We start from the raw sequence: 24,154 nt of genomic DNA on the forward strand, positions 1-24,154 counted from the left end.
AAAAGCAGATTCACCACACAGAGAGCCTCCAGTTATGAGGTAATTATATCCAACCCATTGATCAAAATTGTCAGGTGTTGAGTGTTGTATCCAGCTAGATTCATAGCAGAAGCAGTGAAGGAAGGAATCAACTGCACTAAGTACATCAAATAGTATGATGAGATGCCTCGTGTTGAAGAAAATGCCCTAGGAGGGGGGTGATTCTCTTCATTGACGTGTCATTGTCAATAAACCAGAGCACTGGCAAACGATTCAGCGGAACAGCAATAATAAAAGCAAAACTAAATGATAGCTTTAAGAAAGTAACATGTGTGAGATTGCCTTTGCTTCTCTTAACAAAAGCAACAGAATTGGTAGAACTGATTTTGGCACTCAAAACGCATCAAGAAGAGGCAGTAACAGTGTATTCTGGCTCCACCTATGTGACATCAGCAGTATGTGTAGGACTGTCATGTTGGAAGAGGCATGACTTTTTACATGCAGACGGCACACCAGTGCTGCATGTGTTTTTATTGGACAGGCTCATAGAAGTACTCCAACTCCCATCAGTCATCACTGTGGTGAAGTGTGCAGCACACACCAGAGGTGCAGATTTGATTTGTCGTGGCAATGAGGCCACTGAACGTGAAGCAAAAGAGCAGTATATTTTCCCAAAATATCTGACTTTGCGATTGCACCAAATAAATGCACATCTGCATGTAACATGGTGTTGAAGGAGGGTTTTAATACACTACCAATAGCACAAATAACTGAACTACAGGAAAGATCACCAGTAGAAGAGCAAGAGTTATGGAAACAAAGGGGGTGATCCTGTCCCCCACAGATGCAATGTGGTGGCAGGACAGCACTGGGAAACCAGTCATGCCTCTATGGCTACCTAAAGTAGCATTAGGCCAATTGCACCACCCAGCACACACATAAAGAGAGTGTCTTGCAGTACTGATTTCAGAGGATTAGTTCTTCCCAAATTTGGCAGAACATATTCCAGTTTTTGTTGTAAATTGCTTGACGTGCCAGAAGTTACTGCCAGCCATACTTTGCAAACAGAGAGAGGAACAATACCCCATTCAACTCGACCATTTCAGCATTTGCATATCGACTATGTAGATATGCTACAAATTTGTAATGGCTGCAGGTACATTCTAGTAGTTGTCCTAGGTCCATTTTCCTGATGAATCTGTACAGAGACAGATGTACATGTCATCTCTAGTACCTGCCCCCTTACCTCTGTCATACTGTAATAGCAGCAAGAGAGCACTGTGTGTGACACTAGGTATAGACCCTATATTGCATGAAAGATGCAAGAGATGTTATGCAATGAGACAACTGTATTGAATGTACCCTCAGTGGTGAAAGGATGTCTAAATACACCATTGGACATAGAAAAGCTATAAGAGAAATCAGACAAGAGCAAAGTGATGGCATGAAGAGAAGACGCACGGGCACGCTGAAACAATATGCAAATACTTGACAAATAAAGATGAATTTGAAGCAATAAGAGAAACATGCATGCAGAAACTAAGAAATCATATTGAGAAGATAAGTGAGAAGAGGATTAATAAATGTATATCCGCAGAAAAGCAAGGTAGATGAGACATATAGAAACTTGCTGCAGACGAAAAACTTAACGCAATAAGAGCGGGCTGGAAGAAAAATATGGATATCACAGTTGTGTTAAGAATGACCAAACTCCCTCAGAGATGGACCAAAGCTGCAGACATATTTCTCTTAGAATTCTCTTAGATTAAGTAAAGAAGAAAACATTTGCAAAGACGCAGGAAGCATAGGTGAGATGGATCAACCAGGTCTCCAGATGCCATGAGGAGTAATAACACCCAGTTTAATTGAATTAAATAGCATCAAGTAAAAGGTAAAAATGCACAAAATAGTGGTCTCCTCACACGTGATTCAAGACTAAAAAAACAAGGCCTATTCATTAGCCTCTAACTGAAGATAGTGATGTACCTACACTCCCTTAAAAGTCCCAGAGAAAATCAACAATCTGCAAGGTCAACTACAAAGAAGAAGCCTTGGCCCGGGGCTTAACTGATGAGAGATGGTAGGCTAATTGACCAAGTGGGTAGTAGTCTGACGTTGTTCTTACACCTGGGTTTCGTTTTGCTCACATGCTGCTAACGAGTTGAATCTCCAAGGTTGGGACAGAATGGCAACCAATCACGAGGGCCTATGTAGCAGTGTACTATATAATTTTGCAGAAGCCAATCCACTGCTGGTATTCTGCTATTAATCTGTATACCAGATATGGAGCAAGCAATTATGTTACTAACACCTAAACGATATATAAACGATAGGTATATATGTTCCCTTAGAAAATTTCTCCACCTGATAGGGTTTGTACTATTTGCCATGTAGGATGATGTCATAGCTGATGTACATCGAAGTATAAAGCCTTTGTATAATCGAAATATCGCTGAGGGTGTGTGAGATGTGTTTGTTTACCAGGTTTCCCTACTTTATTTGAGCTGATAAAAACAGTAGTATTTTACCAAATTCTTTGAGTCTGTCCTGTTAAAGGAGCAGATTGCCAAGCTACAGGTCACTTTGAATAAAGGTTGGCTCCATTACCTTCCTCTCATTTCATTTTCATTATGCTATCAGCTCGGCTCTGACCATCACCTGACTCCACATGAGCTTATGATGGGTTGCCGAATGCACACAACCCTTCTTATTCCCACTCGAGCTCACACTAATTCAGAAAGTGCCGCTACTGTGTTAGGGCAAGAAATTAACAATTTTTTGATAGTTATGATGGAATCTCTTAAATGTATGTCTTGACAGCTACGAGTGTGGCAGGGGAAGTCAAAGAAGACTGATGAAGCAAATTAACAAGTTGATCCGGAAGTCTTGCTCAAGCCATTTATTTTGTTTCAAGGAGACAAAGTACTTTGCAGAAACGTCACACGACGGTACAACAAGCCCTGTTTTTTGCAGTCACCAAGGTGCAGATAATATTCCTTATACAATTTATATTTACCAATTTGTTCAATAGTTAAGTACCAATCCATTTCATACACTTTTTTCTTAGCATAGCCTGGTCTATAATGCACATCATCCACAGTGATATGGTCTTCATTCAATATTGCACGTAATTTATCATGGTATTGAGCAAATGATGCAGAGGAGGTGATTCTAGAGTTTTTTTCCATCTCAACGTATATGGAGTTCTTTGGTGGAAAATATAGTTTTGCATAATTTGTAAGCAGTCTCCATTTCCATCGACTAGATAGCGCCACCATCCCCAACTCATGTCGTAGAACAGCATTAGGTACTGACATTGGAAGACGCATAGCACTTTTCAACAAAGTGCCTTGCAATTGGTCTAGAATTGTACTCGTTACACATAAACATATGTCCAATGAATATAAAATTACACTTTCAATTTTCAATGTTAAAAAATCGATGAGGGGAGTTAATGAGAATTTACAATATTTCACATATATAATTTTTAATTGTGATAGGAGTGGTCTACTATTACTTTTTATTAGATCAGACCATACTTTAATTGAATTTTGTTCCCATAGGTGATATCCCAAGTAGATCGTGTTTGTGATGCGGGGGATCGTCGTTTCCAGGATTTGCCACAGATATCTTCCATGTTTTTGCTGAGCACCAAATTTCATAACAGCTGTTTTAGCAGGATTGGGAACTAGGTTATGGTCCATAGCAAACTCCTCAAATAACCATAGTTTAGATTGTAGACCTGCAGGGGTAGGGTCGAATATTATGATGTAGTGAGCAAAGGCAATCCATTTTAGGTGAAAAGCACCAACTTTCACGGAGAAAAGATTTTTTTCTTGCCATATTTTATCGAGATCTGCAGGGTACAAATTAAAAAAGGTCGCAGCAAGATTGCATCCTTGTTTAAGGCCCAAACTGGTACTGATTGGCTCAGTGGTTCTTCCTTCTGCTGTTACTTTAATTTTATAGGAGGTATTGGTGTGTAGTTCGATTAACCAATACACCAAGACCTTTGGAATTTCCATATTGATCAATTTCTTCCACAGCATGTTGCGTACCACACTGTTGAAAGCCGATGACATGTCGATCAGGGCAATGTAAACGGGGTTCAAGGTCTTTTTTTTTTGCTCCCGCTATTGCATGTGCCATGATTGTTGCATTTAGCGTGGTGCTCATCCCTTTCTGAAACCCAGTTTGGTATTTTGAATATAGGGCATTACTTTCAATATACTTTTCTAGGTCGAATAGAAATAAAATCGCAAAAAGCTTCGACTCAGTATCTATCAGGGCGATAGGGCGATAATTCTGTGGAAAGGCAAGATCACCTGTTTTGAAAATGGGAGTGATGTTTGAAGATAACCAGGATGGAGGAATGGTTCCCGAGTTGAGAATGGCTTGACATTTTGTTTTTAAATGTGCAGCCCATAGGTCCGGGTCTGCTTTATACAAGCATGGGGGAAAACCATCCGGGCCTGCTGATTTTGTGTAATGAAGTCTAGAGATAGCCCACTTGATTTCATCAGTTGACCAATCCAGCCGACAGACCTCATTGTAACACAGGAGTTTTCCTGGAACATTTAAGAATTTATAGATATACAGACAAGACAGTTCAACGTCTTTTCAACAATGCTTGCCTGAAATAAATTGTGAATACTCCCACATTGAAAAGAAAATAACAAATGCTTCCTATACAATTATATTTTTCTTAGTTTTATCCAATTTGTTGAAGCTATCTATTTTTAGGAGCATGGAGCATTTGTTTCACTGTAGGATTGTTTAATATAAAAGCCTATTTTGTTTTTGAAAGTAGCTTTCTTGCCATTCTAACGCAATTTGTTCTGTGAATATTTACTCCTCAAAGAGACTAAAATGAACTTTCCTTTGCTGAAAACTATGGGATTTTTCAATACTGTTAAATATTTGCTTTTATCACCGAGAAGGAATAACACATCCAATTATTTGCAAAAGTACACACATTAGCAATTATGTGTCATGACCACTGTGAGGGGGCATAAGTTGTGCCACAAGCAGGCTCCCACCAGAACCCTGAGGGCCTTAAAACCACTGCAAAAGGGCTCCTGGAGCCAGTCCTGGCGCCTTTGGCACCAGGCTCAAATGTAGGAAGGAAGGGCTGTTCAAACTAGGTCCCATTTATGTACATGGGCCTTTAAATCCCACATGGAAGCACCCACACAGTCTAGTACTAAGAACCAAGCCATGCGGTCTAGTGTTTTGGGTGTGGCAGGCCTGGAACTACTTTCCCTGGTACTGCTTTACCTTGGGCTATATAAAACACACCCTGACTGCAGAACACGCTTCGTGTTATTCTGCAACCCACAGCGTGACGTTCACCGTGTCCAGCTCCTGGTCTTCAGCATCTTCCTGTAATCCTGAAAGAACAAGAACAAGATTATTCTTTTTTACCTGAGTAAACACCATCCAGCACTCAGCATCTCAACTGGGCTGCAATCTATGGAAACCGAGAGAAGAAGAAACATCACTCACCTATGAGTACTAGCTTAAGGACTTCCGGCGAACCGCTACCACAGCTGCTATTCGAACATTGCCACCTGCAATAACGAGAAAGGGAAAAACAATATTAGAACGTGCACTTCCAAAACATCGAATTCCATCAGTCTTACCTGAATTCCATCACGCTACGCCACGCTTCCATCCGGAGCACCACAGCAACATCTGCAAAGGAAAAGAGACATATTCAGGTTCGCTTTCAATATTAAACAACCGCACAGCGCTGTACTTACCTTAACGGATTCCGGGGGCCTGTTTTTCATCGCGCTCTCATCCATTCGCAGCACCACAGCAGCCTGTGAGGAGAAGAAGAAGAAAACACAGGTTAGCTTTAAAAAACAATAAAGGCGCTGCCCTTCGTGCTTTCTCTTACCTAAAAAATGTGCCTCTCCATCCGGCACGCCAGCATCAAGACCTTCACACCTGAAAAGAAGGAGATAAAGACATTAACGAATTATCACCATAAACAGAACAAAGACTTACAATTAACAAACCTACCTGCCCGTCAGCAGATTCGGGGTCACAGAAGGCCTGGGCCCAAGGAAAGCGTACTGCACCAGTGAAGCAACTCGGGCAGCTCGCCAACAAACGTCAAGCGCCCCTGCACAAGAAACGCAGGACAGATAGCTCACCATACAAATAACTAAGATTCATTATTCAGCACTGGGAAACTACGCATCCAGGGTTCCAGATCTCAGAGCCTTCCAGACGCCCAGGGGATATCAGGTGAGCGCTTATAGCTAATTTGTTAACATTTTGTAGCCTTTATTTTATTATTCTTATGGCCTTAAGAGAATTGGTCCTTTACAATGTAGCTAGACCAGTGAGCACAAATTTAACTACTGTTACAAAGGCAAGTGAAATGGCAACTAATGAATTCCCTGTACTAAGCACGCAGATGAAAAGAATGAAAAGAAATGGGTTGGATGACTGTAGGCAGCTGAGTAACTATATGTCTGATTTTGTTCACATAAACAACAACATGTGGTACCAACACATGAGCTGAGTGGGGAGAGAGAGACGTCTGATGAGAGCTGTTTTGTTTGCTCCCTTATCCCATATGCCAGGCTGCCTCTAAAGTATTCATACCTCAAGAAGTACCTGAACTCAGAGCACATTGTTTGTTACATCTTGCACTGTGCCTGACAAGAGGACAATTTGAAGGACAATCGGCTGTTATAAAATATTTGAATTCCGCTGACTTCCCATACGTAGATAACTATATAAAGAACAAACACATAATGTATAATAATGTTTCCCAGACCCCCCCACTGTTTTGCATACCAAGTAACTTTGGGTCTCACCCTAAGTTACCAGGGAAATCCAGACGTGGACCCCTTGCTCACTGCGCTTAGAGAGGCACAGCTTCACCTCACTGATGATGCCCAACTAGGCTGAAACACATGTATGGGATTGCTGTGGTACTCTTCTTCAGAGGAGAATTGCCTAGCATTTCGGTGCTGGACTGCCCCTGGGCAGGACAAAGACTGATATGCGGGGAAATTTCTTCTCTGTGAAGAGAACAATGAGTAAAAGACTTGGTTGAGACTCTCCCATGGGCCACCCACCCAAGAACAAGTCAATGGGCTGTGTTCGTGCTGGTAGAGAGTTTCCCAAACCCCCCTCTGTTTTGCATACCAAGTAACTTTGGGTCTCACACTAATTTACCAGGGGAATCCAGATGTGGGCCCCTTGCTCACTGCTCTTAGAGAGGCACAGCTTCACCTCACTGATGATGCTTAACTAGGCTGATACACGTGTATGGGGTTGCTGTGGCACTGTTGTTCAGAGAAGAATTGCCTAGCATTTCGGTGCTGGACTTCCCCTGGGCAGGACAAAGACTGATATGCAGGGAAATGTCTTCTCTGTTAAAAGAACAGTGAGCTAAAGACTTGGTTGAGACTCTCCCAGGGGCCATCCACCCAAGAACAAGTCAATGGGCTGTGTTCGTGCTGGTACAGAGTTTCCCAGACCCCCCTCTGTTTTGCATACCAACTAACTTTGGGTCTCACCCTAAGTTACCAGGGGAATCCAGACGTGGACCCCTTGCTCACTGCTCTTAGAGAGGCACAGCTTCACCTCACTGATGATGCCCAACTAGGCTGAAACATGTGTATGGGATTGCTGTGGTACTCTTCTTCAGAGGAGAATTGCCTAGCATTTCGGTGCTGGACTGCCCCTGGGCAGGGCAAATATTGATATGTGGGGAAATGTCTTATTTGTGAAAAGAACAGTGAGCTAAATACTTGGTTGAGACCAGGGGCCATTCACCCAAGAACAAGTCAATGGGCTGTGTTCGTGTTGGTAGAGAGTTTCCCAGACCCCCCTCTCTTTTGTAATGTTGAAGTATGTCTGATGGATAAAATACCTCCCAGTAAGTTGCTAAAATGTATCCTGACAGGTCCAAAAACAGGAGAGGTCCAGATAGTGCCTCATGAAATATTAAAATGCACAGATGCTCAGGGAAAAAAATACGTTATTGTTTTAACAGACCACAATTGCAAATAACTGGAAAAGAATTCTCCCCATGGGGATGGGTGGATGGAGTAGTGGGATGTAAAGCTGAGGCAGTAGTGTCTGCCTCAATAAATACAATATAAAATGCAGATAAACTATGCTGTGAAGAATGGAAACAAACTGCCACACTCTTAACATGGGTATGGGATGAAGAAGGCCCCTTACTCATAATACCCATGAAAAATTATGTTTTAAAACCCATGACCCAGCGAAAGTTGCCAAAAATCAGGGCTGCAAACACATCATGGATGTACCAAGTACAAAATGTGGCACCACCGTACTCATGGACCACTATTGGGCCTCTGGTTCAAAAGCCTACATGCAACTCCCCTCAAATTGGGGAGGGTTGTGCAATCTCGCAGTAATAGGTACACCAGCTCTAGTAGTATCACAGTGTGAATTACAGATTGCTAATTTCCCCCCAATGGATGCACACTAAAGAAAAAAAATGTCCGCTACCCTTAAATGGAAGTAAAAGGAAAAACTACTTTTCCACTCAATCAATCAAGGCCTATGATGACATACCAGATGAACATACATTGTTAAGTAAGACTGCAGTATTCTTTACGTCCTTCTTTTCTCCAGTCTCATGACCCTTCAGAACAGGTATATTCTCGATTTAATAACGGCCATGGAGGGGGCGTGTGCACAAAAATGGGGCCTTCTTGCTGCCATGATGAGGAGAATGGAACCATCACAGAGGCCATAAACACCCTATCTGAACTACAGACAAAAATGGTGGAAGAGATTGAAAATGATGACTGGTTAAGCTACCTGTTCTCCTAGATACCCACTTGGCTAGCTAATGTGTTCAAAATATTAATAGCGATAGTAATACTGGTACTACTGTCTTTCTGCATTCTAAGAATAGCAATAAATGGTTGCAAAAAAGCTGCCAAAAGAGCAGTTGGAATGAAAACAGTAATAAATATGGATGCTTACATGCATAAGTATAGCCAAACAGATGGCATACCCCGTGCCCAAGCAATGGAAAGTCCTACCGCCCCTCCAGGATAAACGTTAACTTGTCCTGAGGACCCTCACAATTACACAGAGCACTGGGTATATTGTGATTCTAATGGAGAATGCTGCTATATGACCTGGAGCGTGGACAAAAATGTTAGATATACAGGCACTTTGAAGGGGTGACTAAGATATGGATACCCAAACTGTCCCCTGTGAAGGAGGGCAAGGAGGAGGATGAGGTTATGATATGATATGATATGATATGGCATTTATAACGCGCCTATACACAAGTGTTTCAAGGCGCGACGAGGCAAAGGGGGGGACTAAGGGAAACAGACAACGATCCTACTAGGCCAGGTGTCATTCAGATCACGCAAGTGCATGGGAAGGGGGGGAAGAAGGAAAAAGTGAAAAGTGCGGGGAGGGAGAGGGGAAAAGTGCAGTACATGTAAAAAGTAGAATAACTAAGATAAATAAGACGGCCAGCTGGTGGCAAGTGCAAGGAAGTGCAGACATAAGTGCTGGCAGGGGACTGTAGGGATACAGAACAGCGGTCCCCAGGTGCATGGGTTGCCAGGGAGGCAGTGCAGGTGGGTAATTAGCTGGGCCTGGGATCAGAAGGGTGGCCAGGTAACCAGTGCAGTTTCAGTCAGGAATTCAGCAGGGGAGAGGGGGAGAGAAAGCAGAAGCAAAGAGGATGGTTTTGAGGAGCTTCCAGAACCGGAGATGGTTCTCCTCAAGTTTCAGAGAGGCAGGAAGGCTGTTCCAGAGAGAGGCCCCTGCCGAAGAGAGTGCTCTGCCACCAACTCGTTTCTTGGAGAAGCGACTAACCCTGAGGGAGTTGGAGGCTGATGAGCGAAGAGCTCGAGAAGAAAGATATTTAGGAAGACAGAGTTGAAAGTATTGCAGCCCCAGACCCCAGAAGGCCTTGTGTACAATGCAGAGGGTTTTAAACTTAATCCTCACAGCCACTGGGAGCCAGTGCAGTGATTTCAGTCCTGGAGAGATACGATCCCTGGGCTTGAGGCCAAGGACAAGTTTCGTAGTCCTGTTCTGGATAAGTTGCAGAGGGCGGATAGTAGAGGCAGGCAGATTTAGATAGAGGCTGTTACAGTAGTCCAGCCTAAAGAGGACCAGGGCTCTGGAGACAGTGAGCTTCTGAGGGAAGGAGAGGAAAGGAAGAATACCTCTAAGGAGGTGCAGCTGGTAGTGTGACTTCTTGGAGACAACCAAGATGTGAGGGGAGAAGGAGAGTGCAGTGTCGAAGATGACCCAGAGGTTTTTTGCCTTGCAGGTGGGAGTAGGAAGAGGGCCAAGAGAGGCCGGCCAGAGAGCTGCAGGGAAGGAGGGAGTGGGTGTGCCGATGAGTAGAATCTCAGTCTTGTTGGCATTAAGGCAGAGGTCGTTGACAGCAACCCACTCCTGGATGGCAGAAAGACAGTCAGGGATGAGAGAAGGAGAGTCAGAGGCAGAGGGTAGCCTGAAAATGAGCTGGGCATCATCCGAATAGCACTGAAAGTTGGGACAGAGAGCGGCAATGTGGTGGGCAAGGAGTGCCAGGTATTGATTGAACAGCCAGGGAGAGAGGTTAGATCCCTGGGGGACACCACAGGTAGAGAAAAAGTTGTTGGGTTGTCAGAGAGGAAGGACCCAAGTTGGACCTGGGAGGGTCAGTTGGAGAGGAAAGAAGTCAGCCACGTCAGAGCCTGACCATTGATACCCAGGTTATCACAGAGACAGTTGAGCAGGATGGCATGGTTGACAGTGTCAAAGGCAGAAGAGAGATCAAGCAAGATGAGAACGCAAGGGGTGTTAGAGTCGAGGTTGGTGAGCAGGTCTTCACGGATGTTCAAGAAGACAGGTTGAGGACTCGACCAGAGTGGGGAATGTTGGGAGGCAGATATTTACATCATACAAAGCTACTGCCCATCCCCTAGACCAATAAGCACAGATGAGAAACGCTGCTCACTAAGGCAACCATACCGCCCATATCCCAGGCAGGTCCAGTAGGAGATGAACACAATCTAAGATAAAGATGGCACGAACACATGAATTGGTAATGAAATATTACATGTGCTTGCACTAGACACAAAGCAGATGTGGCCTCAACATGAACAACGTGAACACTAGGTAAAATATGCATTTATACATGAAGAATTGTGGCATCCATAAAGACATGAAGAATGCCAACATAAGCAGTGTATACGTTGAATGCAATATAAACAATACGTGAATATAGCTCACTGACATAGAAATGCAAGAGTAACGGGCATCCATCTTTTCCAAAATGCAAACCACAACATGTTTCTAAATAATAAAAAAGGCCTCATGACTTCACAAGGACTCAAAATGATGAAATTACAAAATACAGATTCGTGCAGAGCTTAGACTGTAGCTACCAACCCAAACCAAGGTTGCCATGAAAAAGGCATTGCAGGGAAAGCACGAGATAACGATTCCCAAAGACACAAGCCATATATTTGTCTATTAATTGAATCAACAGCCAGCCTTTTTAAGCCAGGTGCAGAATAATGATATGTCAAAAGACTCTATGAAGAATAACTCAAGAGTGTCCCCAGTGATAAACAGAAGCATAACACTCACACCAATATTAGCTAAAATCCCAATAAATGCAGGATGAAATAATTTCAAACTTGGTCTCACCCCACGTGACCCATAACTGAAGAACACTGTTTACTCATTAGCAATGGATACAGATAGGACACATGCCTCACTCCTTACACACATTTCCACACACGAGACACCGTACAAGGCCACTTTTAAAAAGATCACCGTGGCTCATGGCGTAGGAATAAGGGATGGTATCTTCTTTAATTGAAAGCAGTTTGTGGACCTCTCTCCCCCTACTCCTGTTTGGCTCATGTCTTGACGACCTGTTGGTTGCCCAAGGTTGGTCAGTAGAAGGCCAACCAATCAAAGTCCCGAATGTTAGGCTACCGAGTACCTACTATGCTAACCAATAGTCTAATGTAGAGAGATGCGATTTTACTAGAGGTGGTCTTGGGAGGAGCCATCAGATTGTTGTTACACAATTAGAAGTTTAACCACTTTAGAAGTTACATGGAGACAATCCCCTTAAACAATCCCCATAACCTGTAGGTTTTGGTAGCTAAGATTACCATATGATGTCAGTTATGACAAATAGTGAGTATTAAAACTGTTTTTTTTTTTAGGTGCACTGAGAGCAACAACTTCTTTATGCTTGTATCTTGTCCCTGCTTTATTTGAATATTAATAAAGCTTGGGTTTGCCTTTCACTTTGTCTATTTCTGTTATTGAGTCCGGGCTTTTCTGGCTCCAGAATCTCTGTGTAATTTTGAGGACTTCCCAGGCGTCTTAATACACCTAACAAGAAATTACCACCCGGAAGAGACTAACAAGCAGCAACATACCTGAAGGAATAAAAAAATAGAACAGGTCCAAAGGAAACCTGGACCAGCACACCACTCAAGTATAGCCCATTAAAACTAAAGGTAAACAGACTATATTTTTCTAAAACATGACCCAAAGCCAAAAACCTGAGAAATGAAGTCGTCTCACCAGGACCAATGAGAAGTTCAAATGTCAAACTAACTTGCAAACAAAAAAAAAGAACGTAACTAACTAAAACCTAATTTTCACCTACCCTCACTCCACACATGCCTGCCAACTTGCCAACACAAATGGTTAAACAAAACCATTTACCCACACCAATATAGTTACATCTCTACACATCTCCAATCAACTTGTAAACCCATTGAATGGTCAAAACATGTAATCCCCCCAGGCCATACTACAGCAGTTTGCGCAAGTGCAAAGTTGCATGGTATGAGCACTTGGGCAAAGTTTGCCTTGGAGCAAAAAATATTGTGGCCCTATTAGAAAACCTTTTCACCATAGCACTATGCATAAATCCAGAGGACCCATCGGGATCTCCAGCATTCGCGCCCGCGTGAAAATCCATGTCAATGCAAATGCTGGACCATTTGCATGGTGGAGAGGCAGGAAGGTGGCAAAAATACAAGTTGTGTTCCACCCCCTCCTCTCTGACACACAAATGATTGAAAATGTGGTATGGCGTGAATGAAAGGCATTAAAGCCTTAATCATGAACATGAGCTCACTTGTCTTTTCACTCTATCCATCTCCAACTCTTTTAATTTCAGACCAATGTGAGTGCCTGGAGATCATGAAAATGGCAGCAATGTGTGGTGCAAATCACAACGAGATAGCATAACATAACACTGTTTTGACCATAAAAAGCATACAATTATTGACCTAAGCACCCATACATTCCTCCATGCTTCTACACATCTAGCCAACAGTCCCATTCCAGGTTATGAAAGTGCTAGGGTGACTTGCAAGTGCATTCATGAACAAGTGGATTAAGAATCAAATGAAAGTTTGATAAAATCGTATCTCAAATTTATCTTGAAAGTGTGGAGGTTCTCCTCCTGTCACAGGTGAAGGGGAAGATTGTTAAGGAGCTTGATTGCCGTGATGGCCATGGTTCTTCCAGTGTATCTGAGGCTCCTTCCTACTTGTTAAGTGCTTCTTACTTGTGTATGTCATATTGAAGAGTTCCTACCCCTTAAGGAACAGAGAATGATGTATAAACATGTACAGTTAATTCTTTGATAGGCTGGCAGCTGTTTCAGGGAGTGGGGAAATGTCTTCTGTGGTTTGCAGTAGCAGGATTAGAGGTCTGATGACAACGTTTAACATGTGGTTCATCTCCAGGATGAAGAGAATTTATTTTAAAATGTTTCCTTGAAAGTGTATTTTCTTAACAATGTCATTCATTTGTGGGGGAAGGGATAGATTTCTATAACTAATCACCCACACGTTATTTGCTGTTCACTAACGACCCAGGACTGCACGGTTGTTTGTGGTTCCAATTGTGAAAGAGAATCGACACATTTTGGAGCCAAAGTATCGAGCAAAGCCCTTGATGATTGCAACCTCTACTAGAAATGGAAAGGGCTGAAGTTAAAACAGCATCTTACTGAGTGAATCTCAAGCCCATCCTTCCGATCGTGCTGCTTTCCAGATTTATTAATGAGAGCCACTTCACATTAAAAGTACCCACAATTCTGGGAAGTTGAATCCTGATAAGATTCCAAAAGGAATGATCTGTTTTTAAGACAATTTACACACAAGACAAAAACAATGGAAGTATTTGTTTTTATAAATGTAGAACACTCCTCAAAATAATTGTATATTGGCACAGTTGCAGTGTTTACTACTGATGAAAGTTCTGAATACAAAATGCAAGCAACTGAAACATGTAGAGTGTGAAGTGATAGTCGTAAGGGAATATCACAGCCACAGGATTGATTGTATGAAAAAGCATACTTGTTATACAAGAGAAAATAACGTTTGGCTTAGTGGAAATTACAATTATAATATACACCTGCCATGTTAACATTTTGTACCAAGTGGACTAACGCAGAGGATACATTGATTTGGAAACATAGACAACTCTTGTGTATATAAAGGGAACAGTGATTATTGTGATGTTTTTTTAATGGGATGCAGGAGAAATGTACATTTTTGTGATGATATTAATACAATTGCAAGTATGTATTAGCATTCATACTGTGGAATCTGCTTCTGACCTTATCGGATAGGTATAATGTACCTTTTACGCCACGGCTGGGGGCTGGACATGGCGTTTAACAGCCCACCAGCCCAAGCTTTGGTAGACCCAAAGCAAAGCGAGGCCCCCAGCTCGGGCTGCGGGGCGTTAATCACCATGTCTGCTCCCCACCCAGGGCATGAAAACTTTTCACACCCCAGGATTTCCCGGGGTGTGGATAGTTTTCATTTTTTTTCTTCCGACGGGAGATGTGCTCAGCAGGAGAACATCTCCCATCAGAGGAAAATAAATGTTAAAAAAATGGAGCCGCCAATAAAACAGAAAAGTGACTAGATCCCTTTTCGGATGATGGCGGGCATGGAAAACAGGGTCCAAAATGGCCACCGTCACCCGAAAAAGGACATAGTCCCTTTTCTATTTTAATAGTTTCAGCCATTTTTATTGACTTTTTTTTCACTGTGGGCTGTAAATGTTAATGTTAATGTCAAAGGACATTTGTACCATGCACTATCACCACCAGAGTGGTCCCTGGCGCTCAATATGCACAATTGTGCCCGGGAAAGTCAGATTGTGATTGGTCAATCTGCCTTTCCCAGATACAAATATTTATTGTTATCTTTGCTTGTTTGATGAGAACTGAAAGGGCCCTGAGGGTGCTTGCCCAGTGAAGGGAGTGACTCCTATAAAAAGGATATAACATGTGTCTGCCTTCCATCATCTGGTCCTGGAGCTTTACAAGATATATCGCAATGGCTTTGTTGGAGTTTTTTTAAGGTTGAAGTCAATTTCAGAATCACCCGCTTATAGATGAAAAGAGGACAAGATCGATTCTGTAGTGTTTGCTAGATGTGTTGTATATCTATAGTAAGCAGCCTCAGTGAAAGCTTGAATCCTCGAGGGGTGCAGCACTGGAAGGACTAGGTGGAAGACGTGCTGATTTCTGCCCTAAATTGATCCATGCTCCTGTTTAAAAGGAGGACAAACAACTGATATCTGCCCAACAATGACCGCAAATTCGACAGTTTGTTCTGATCTACTGTAATGTATTCAGCTGACAGATTGGGTAAAATGGAGACAGATGTGTAATTATTGTCCATGGCTTGCTAGAGCTTATCCCTCATGACCAGGAGGGAAGGTTCCATGCTCCTGCAAGTCCAAAACCGGACTCTTGTTCATGCCATAAAATGTTGTCTTCACTGCATTCATTCTAAAGTCCCTTTCTCTAAAACTGTAGAGAAGAAAGGTCTATTGCAATGGGCCTGTAATTGGCTGCATCAGTAAGGATTGCATTCCCTTTCTTGCAAAGGGGGAAAAGGGACTTTTCTCGGTGGGCAAGAGATCAAACCTCAGTAGAAAGAGATGCAGCATATCTCAGCCAATAAAGAGACCAATGTCTCAGCATTGCCTTTAATTCTACCAGTGTGGCAAGGGGGAGCATTCTTCTATTGAGGCTATCATATATTTCACCATGTTTGATAACTCATCACGAGGGCTAAGGTGAAAGGCCATAAATCGACCTCAGCCACCCTCATCATTGTCCAAGATGTGTTTTGAGCTTGGTTTGTATGTTATATTGATTTGAATCTTCAATATCTTTTCCTTGAAAAGTGGCCAGTTTATGGTTTAGGGGAGGATAAGTTAATTGACTGTTTGTGCAGGGTTTTTTAATTTATTTCCACTCCTCCGTTCGGCTGTGAGCTGGGCGTTGCTTTTTCTGTGGATAGTGTTTCGGTAGCCTGACAGTGAATATTGAAGGGAAATACATCATTTTTTCTGAGAGACCTTCATGTTTTCTGCACTCCCGTTTCACCAAAGCCAGTTCTTCATTGAACTATGTATATATTTTGTTAATCATTTTGTGTTTTTTCTGGGTGTAGGTGCAAGGGTGTCTAGCTTCTTCTCTAGTTCAAATGAGAGGTACAAACTAAGGGTACCAGCATGTATTTGCTGAGTCAGACAGGGACTAGAGAGTGAAAGATTCCAGTAAGACTTCCCATGGTAACTCTTTTCAGAGGTCTGAATGCAATTTGCTCTGACTGGCTGCTTGTTATTTTAGGATTAATAGGTGGTTTAGTCAAGACTGATGTGCTTAAGGGGTCAACATATTATGCAAAGGGAGCACAACAAATCTAGTATGAGACTCCCCCTATGTGCAGGTTTATTAAGCCATTGTTAGAAACCCATGTTCAACAATAAGAAGGTGAGGGAGTGTACTGGACCCTTTGTAGGAGCATCTGAGACATTTTGTGTTGTAACAGGAGAGGGGTAGGCAAATGCGATCAAAGGTATGTAATTGTCAACAGAGCATTTTGCAAAGGTAATTCATTTTCACTGTTTTTTGTCGGGTTTAGCTCTATGGTAGAGGAAGTCAGTGAAGACTGACTGTGCTCACTCTGTTTTCTTTCTCCTTAGTTTGTTGCTGGGAAATTATATCCTGGTAAGGAGGTTGTTTGCTATGATAGTGTATTTGTCAAGAAGCTAGTTCACTGCTCACTCTGCAATGTCAATACTGCGTCGATCCAAAACATTGTTAAGGGGGATTTTGCATGGTTGATTAAGCATACTGTTGGTTTGTTAGGACAGTATTTTTTTAATTGTTGTAATCTTGCATGTATCAAACAGGCGAGGTCCCAGCAGGTGAGATCATTCTTGTATCAATGAGTGTAAACTTAGTGCTATCCCTGATTACTTTCCCTGCATGCCGGGGAGCTGCAGTGGTAAAAGACTCAATGGTATCTCTGTGTTCTAGCGGGGAGAAGCTATACGGGGTTCATTAGTCTAAAAAGTGTGGAAGGGCTTTTGGCAGGAGGCCCTCTAGTGGAGGATTATCTTAGAATCCCTGCACAACTTAGGAGTCTTGACTTTGAATGTGAAAAGATTTTTTTTATGTTTTATGGCTTACTTGTGTAGTGGTGGTTATATGTGATAGTGGGGAGTTGAAGGCCTTGGCACCCAAACTTAATCCACCCTAAAATAGGATTTCTAAGGTATCCTGGCACAGAAAGATATCTGCAATAGTTGCACTTGTATTTAGCCGTTTCACTAAATCTAGAGTAGCGCAGTCTGCATTGCAATAAGAGACCGGGCCTCAGGGAGCTCAGGACAGTACACAGTACAGAAGTGTGAGTGATACATCAATACAATATGATAATACACTTGTGAAATTAAAAGCATCCATGAATATGGAAAATGAAAGTATTGTGAATTGTAATTATTATCAATAAATAATGAAAAGCATAATGTGTTTATGCTAAAATATGTTTTATATTTTAGATGTGAGAGGTTCATCAATTCTACAAAAAGCTGAGGTTGAAATTATTAATCAAACAATATGTCTTTCTACATATGGAATTATAACACCCAGGATGGTGTGCGCAGGAATAATGTCTGGAAAAAGAGACGCATGCAAAGTAAGTATTACAGGCTTCTTACCTACTAATTGCATAGTCAATACAAAACTCACTATATTGTGCAAGGATGTTCTTATTTACTCCTAAATTCACCACTAATTATGTATTTAATGGAAATGTATAAGGCAACCCACTTTGAACAGGCTAGCTTTGTGTGACCACGAGGAAACAGAGGTTTGGGAACAGATTGTTCACAGTCCTCATTCATTCAGATTTGATGAGTGTGGGGGAGGTCAAGGGGAAGTGCAAAACCAGAAACAAGAACACAGTGTTCGTATGTCCAATCTGGTTAGTGAGCAGTGCAAGAGCATGAGAAGAGCAAAACATGAGGCCGCACTCACAACCATGAGTGTCCAGAGGATGTAGTAGTCGCATCTCCATGATTACCCAGAGGCCTTGAAGTGTTGGAGAGAGTACCAGCATTATTGATAACACAGAGGTGCCCTGGGCTTCTGGGGGCAGGAAAGGCTGGTGGTCTGGTTGGTGGCATCTGCGTTGGAGTAAGCCAGGCGCTTCCACTAAGGAAAGGGGTCCAATACGTGCTCCAGTGATCGCAGAGTGGCGAGGCAGCAGAGGGACAACCTTGATTAGGGGAGCTTGGTGCAGCTCCAGCTAAAGGCTGCTTTCATTTTGAAGTGTATTTTGGTTGCCCGACCTAGGTAGGCTGCACCACTCTTGATTAAATATGTAAGTAAACTGTTTTGCTATGGTGAGGATATTGTGGCACACAACCTAGTACTAGTCAAGATACGTGCAAGATTCAGAATACCCCCCAGACAAGCGCTCCCTTGGATAAAGGATTTCTTACAACTCAAAAATAAAGTTGCAGTAATAGTCTATATTGCTCCTTTGAAAGGTGGCTCAGTAGTACAAAATAATGCATGTGCTCATTTGTTAGTAAAGTGTCAGAACAATTTCTACAAAAAAAATCTTATAAACTGAAATCATATGTCAACTATTGTAAATTGCCGACTGCATGGCCATGAGTTTCGCCATTCAGGGCATTATCGAGGCGAGGGTAAAGAACTTTGATACAGTAAATGCTGACATTGATGTTGTTCGAGTGGTGGTTGCAGGGTGAAGTACTATGGGAGAGAAGGAGAGACAGAAAACATGAAATACACAAAAGGAAACAAAAAAGATTTTAAAAAAAACTGTTTAAAAGGCACTATGTAGTATAAACGGGTAACTATATCATATTAAAAAAAGAAAAATTATTCTAACCTTGATACAAATTTGCATAAACGATGGCGAGAGATTATTGAGTGCCTGGATTCCTCTCGTATACTACTCAAAGGGTATTCATAAAGACCGGCAACATTATCATGTATCCAAATCAGAAGGATCCAGCTAATAAATACAGCGAGTAAGGCATGAAGACCTATAAACGATATCTAACATCTGCCTTAATCAGATGGACTAGTAAGATTAAAAATAACCCCTGGTGCCTAATCAGAGGAACAAACACTCACTTGCACCATTATATCTGCTTCAATTTTTGGCCTTTTCTGACCGGACTGCACCATCTTCTTAAGGCCGATTCGGGCCCTTCAGGGCAGGTCTGTATTTTTAAGCAGAAAACTCTGATGCAAATGCGCACTCAGAAGACACTAATGGGGGTGTGGGGGGGGTGGCAGAGGGGTTGCTTTCAAAATCTCGTATTGCACCGCCTCTGGAACACTCTGCTCAACACATTTGGGCTTCTGTAAAGGATGGTCGAGTGGTAGTGCCATACATCACCAGAACATAGGACCACCCGTTCATGTGATATCCAAGAGGTCTGACTTATGGTGAGCTTCTGGCCCTGTGGTGACGTTCCAAAATACTCTGTTTTAGGGCAGGTGTAACCCCCCTTTTACAGAGTATCACACAAATCAATAAATGAAGCTAGAAGAGATGAGCGCAGGTGGGGAAGGGGTGCCTTCTGCCTGGGTCATAATGCAGAGACTACATGAGTAGAGAATAGACTTGTACTTCTTCGTGGGAGCTGGGGGTGGCACAGGAATATGCTATATGAAATGATTTTGATATGTTATGATGACAAGTAGTTACATTGAAATGAATGGACAAGTCTTTTGCAAGGAGAAATTACATGTTTTTCATACCTCCCACAGAACTCCCCCCCCCCGTTTTAATGTTCCACTAGGACTTACTGCTATCATTTGTCCCGGGACCTTTGATAGCAGCTTATCTGTCTCCTCCCTTCCCTCCTTGTCTTCTCCTCCCACTCCGTCCCCCAGCACTATTCTGATTCGTCATCTGACCTATTATGATAGTCGCTTGTTTTGTTCCTCTCCTTCTCCCTCACTTCATACTCCCTTTGCTCTGCCTCCCCCTCTTCTTGTTTACTCATGCACTACATCAATTGTCGTCAGGCATAGCAATGTTACTGCTGGTCTTTCCTTCCCCTCTTCTCCTTAACTGTTCCTTGCACTTGCACTATCTGAAATGTCACCAGGCTGATTATGATTGTTATTTTTCACATTTTGTATTGTTTAAAGGCCTTGTAAGAATGTAATTGTATTCTCCCATGTTCCCTTCCTCCTTGAAGTGCTTTGAAACACATTGTGTATAGGCGCTATACAAATAAACATTCAATTCAATTCAATCCCACCTGTGACATTATAACATAATGGCCACTTCCCCAGCCTACATGACACTGGAAATAAAAAGATACAATTGGAAGGAATGTGACTCCGAGCAGATTCTCCTTGCAACTGGGCAAAGAGAATAGACATCAGCTACGAAACTCACAAGAACTTATCAGCACACCGGCTGCTAGGAAAGCTTTCTCTTTTAGCCAATTTCCCTCCATATTCTATGGACCCCTAAACTGTTTGCTTTTGTTTTTCACCCTGTCCTGAATTTTTACAGTGAAGTGAAGCTTTCACCTTCACTGCACTGGGCTTTTGCTCACATGTTATGGGGAAACTGACTAGTTCTTCTGTTTATTAGTCCTGTCTTTTGACTTTTGTTTATTGTTTGATTAACTTTTTCTAATTGCACACAGCACCTTCGAATGCAGTACAATAGGGATACCTTTGTATCACCCCTAAACACCACACAAAGGAATGTTGGTTACTTTGAGATGTGCCTAAAGACAAACTGGTGGCAGCAGTTGCATTTATGCTATTTTTGCAATACCTTTTGTTAGTCTCACTGTGTTTACCGTGTTTGGCTACCTAAAGTGGCTAGTGTCCAGACATGGCCGTGCCACAAGGTTCCTTATTTTTTCTTTGGCCATCCTGTCCTTTGGTCTTCTTCTTGCCTTCTCAGGTCAGGAAAATCCTTAATGGTCATGCACTTGCCCAGGAAACCAAGATTTTTTGTGCGCTAGTGCAGGTAATGTGTGTTAGGACTCAGGAGGCGGGTTGGTACTGTCTGGCTCCAGTGTGTCTGTTGTGCATGCATGAGTCACACCCGCAGTGGTCCCTGACTGGACCACTTCTGGTGTTTGTGTGGGGCAGATCTTTCCATGGGAGGGGTGAGTATGATCACTCTCCTGACTTTGGGATAAGAAGAGGAGTCCTGAAGCCATCCCAGCAGATCTGAAGAGGAGCCACATATTCAGTTCAGCTGTGAAGACCAAAGGAAGACCCGTGGCCAATACATGAAGAGGCTGGCGACCAACTCTTGCTGTAGTCTCGGTGGAGCCCTGTCGAGCTGCTCATCTCAGAAGACCCTTGTTGGTGATTCAAACCTCTGGACCTGTGGAAACAACTGCTACCAACATCTTCTGGTGCCTGAGCAAGTTGGAGCCTTCAGAAGTGTCCCTGGGCCATTCAGTTGACTGACCAGCTTAAGTTTTGGCTACCGCTGTACAAGCGTTGCTGTCCTGCGTTTCGGCTCGGGACTAAAGGGGTCTTCAGCTTGTCCTCCAAGAGTCCTGTCTGCAACATTTTGGCATCACATCCTCAATGGGGCTCAAGATAGAGGACAAACGTCAACCGCTACATCTGTATCACCTACTGTCACCATGCACTGGTAACAATCACTGAAACCAGCTTTCCTGCATCCTGCATCCAGTTGACTGTCCAGAAGAGGCCTGCACCAGTGTGAGCTGTAGTCATCTACTGGAACAGGTTTCACCAGCTCTTGGACCTTTCTGGAACCTTGCTCTGCAACCGCAGCCCCTGGATGACCCTGACTGAAACTGACAGTGGGAAAACCTGCCTCAGGCAACTCTCCAACGACCTGACAAGTCTGAGGAAAAATCGGAATAAGGGGGGTAAATTATAACAATACCTACTGTTACACCTAACTCCAAACCTTTTACAATCTAAACCTATTGCCTTTGGTGACACTTGTTCTAAAAGCCCTCCAAAAGCTAGACAAGTATTTTACTTACTTGTCATCTTCTTGGACATCCTTTTGGAACTTTCTTCACAACCCCAGGAACACATCCCACTCGTTTTCCCAGCTCCTAAATCTCTTGGAAACGTTGTGAATCTTTGGGCACAAGGCCCCAACCAATTTAGGGCTGGGCTTTTGAAGTTAGGGTTAATAGGGTTATAATTCTTGTGGCTTTTGGTGCAATAATCTCACTACTTACCTTTTCCTTTCAGATATTAAGAGGTAATTGTATGATTTGCACTGACCAACTGTGATTGTATATATGTTTCACATTATTTAGTCTTGTGTGACAAAACTACCTTCTATTAGTCATTCTTCATAGTGTGTTTGTGCCTATAATTAATATACATCTTTTTTTACTTACTTGTCAAAGTGTAATCCTTGATTGCTTCATCTTTTGACTCATTGTAGACCCCTAACCAGACTCACCTCTCCTGAGACTTTGCCTCGTTCACTCTCCATGCTACATTCATTGGTCAGGCTAAACTCCCAGAAGCTGTCCCCTGTTCACTATAACTAGGGTGGCCTTCTAAACATCTGTCCACCAGCCCAGAGTTTAGAAATCCACTCTAACAACGGCCTTAGCAAAAGACCCAGGTTGTAGACGCACACTGCAGCCAAAACATTCATAGCATTGCCTGCCCCCTGCTAATAAGATGAACTGAATACAGAGAGTACCAAACCATCAGCATTTATCTGTGTCAGACAGGTAGTCTGCATGTCAAATACTTCTAGTGAACCCTATGCCAGAAGCATTAGTGAGGAAACAACAGAGATGAAGAAACATCCAGCACCAATGCACACCATCCACTCTATAAGAACAGCTTAAGAGAAGTGAGATCCAAGGGATATCCTTTTCCTGTGAGCCTGCTGTGGCAGCCCACGCATCCCACATATGGAGTCACCTTGTTGAAGCGAGGAACACACCTCCTGCATAGCCAAGCAATATATCTAAGATCCATGATCTAGACACTGCCATAAGAGGAATGTGCAGACTTAGGCTATTTTGCCATGATGCAATCTGCACCTTCCCAACCCATTAAGGAAACCACTTAGAGTTAATTATTTTATACACTACATGTATTTGAGGGAGATTCAAGCTACTCTATTATCCTAAGCAGGTGGTTCATTAAATTGAGTTTGAACATTTACCTGTTTCAGTTTTTCATCATTGTCTATACTGCTTGGTATGCGCCTAAGGATTCCTCTTGTTAACCCCTTCACTCTAGTTCATGGCAATGTCACAGTTAAAATATTCACACACTAAGGGCGTATATCCCAAAGGGGATACAACGTGCACTGCTCCTTTACTGGTTAGTGGCTTCGTTTCCATTTACCATGACCTGGGATAAGAAGGCTGCATAATGGATTTGCCAGGCTTGCTAACTTAAACACCAGTGAACAGGGCACTTTTGCTGAGAAGGAACACTGTTCATCACAGTGTTCTCTTCTGAGGGGGGGTAGGGATGTGTTGCGCATGAGTCACAAGGTAACTTTCTAACTCCAGGGATTGCACAGTGGTGAAGGGAATTGCAATGATGCTTAGCGAGGACTGATTTCAGTGGGTGCCATATTGTTTTTTCCATTTCTGCATGTGGGTTGGGCAGTCTGATATTTTCAGTTGCTTTCCCATTTTAATCCTGTGATGGGGTGGGATCTTCATTTCCTTCAAGTACATGTAAAGGAACGGTCTCGAGTGAAATTGTCTTTTTTTGGGGGGTCCAAAGACAAAAAAAAGACTGATTTGGAAAGACCACTCTGAGACAGCTCAGTACAGTCTTTATAAATCTAACTGTCATGCC

General features: G+C 42.7%; 1 protein-coding gene across 1 annotated transcript in view; it reads left to right on the forward strand.

Moving 5' to 3' along the window:
* Positions 1-24,154, forward strand: part of TMPRSS7 (transmembrane serine protease 7) — a 731,423-nt gene that overhangs the window by 692,455 nt on the left and 14,814 nt on the right. Inside the window, exon 20 of the mRNA XM_069636244.1 lies at positions 17,863-17,999. Within this exon, the coding sequence (XP_069492345.1) occupies positions 17,863-17,999 (137 nt within the window). The remainder of the gene's footprint in view (positions 1-17,862; positions 18,000-24,154) is intronic.

Source organism: Ambystoma mexicanum, chromosome 7p, assembly GCF_040938575.1.
Source record: "Ambystoma mexicanum isolate Mex_15411 chromosome 7p, UKY_AmexF1_1, whole genome shotgun sequence".
NCBI lineage: Eukaryota > Metazoa > Chordata > Amphibia > Caudata > Ambystomatidae > Ambystoma > Ambystoma mexicanum.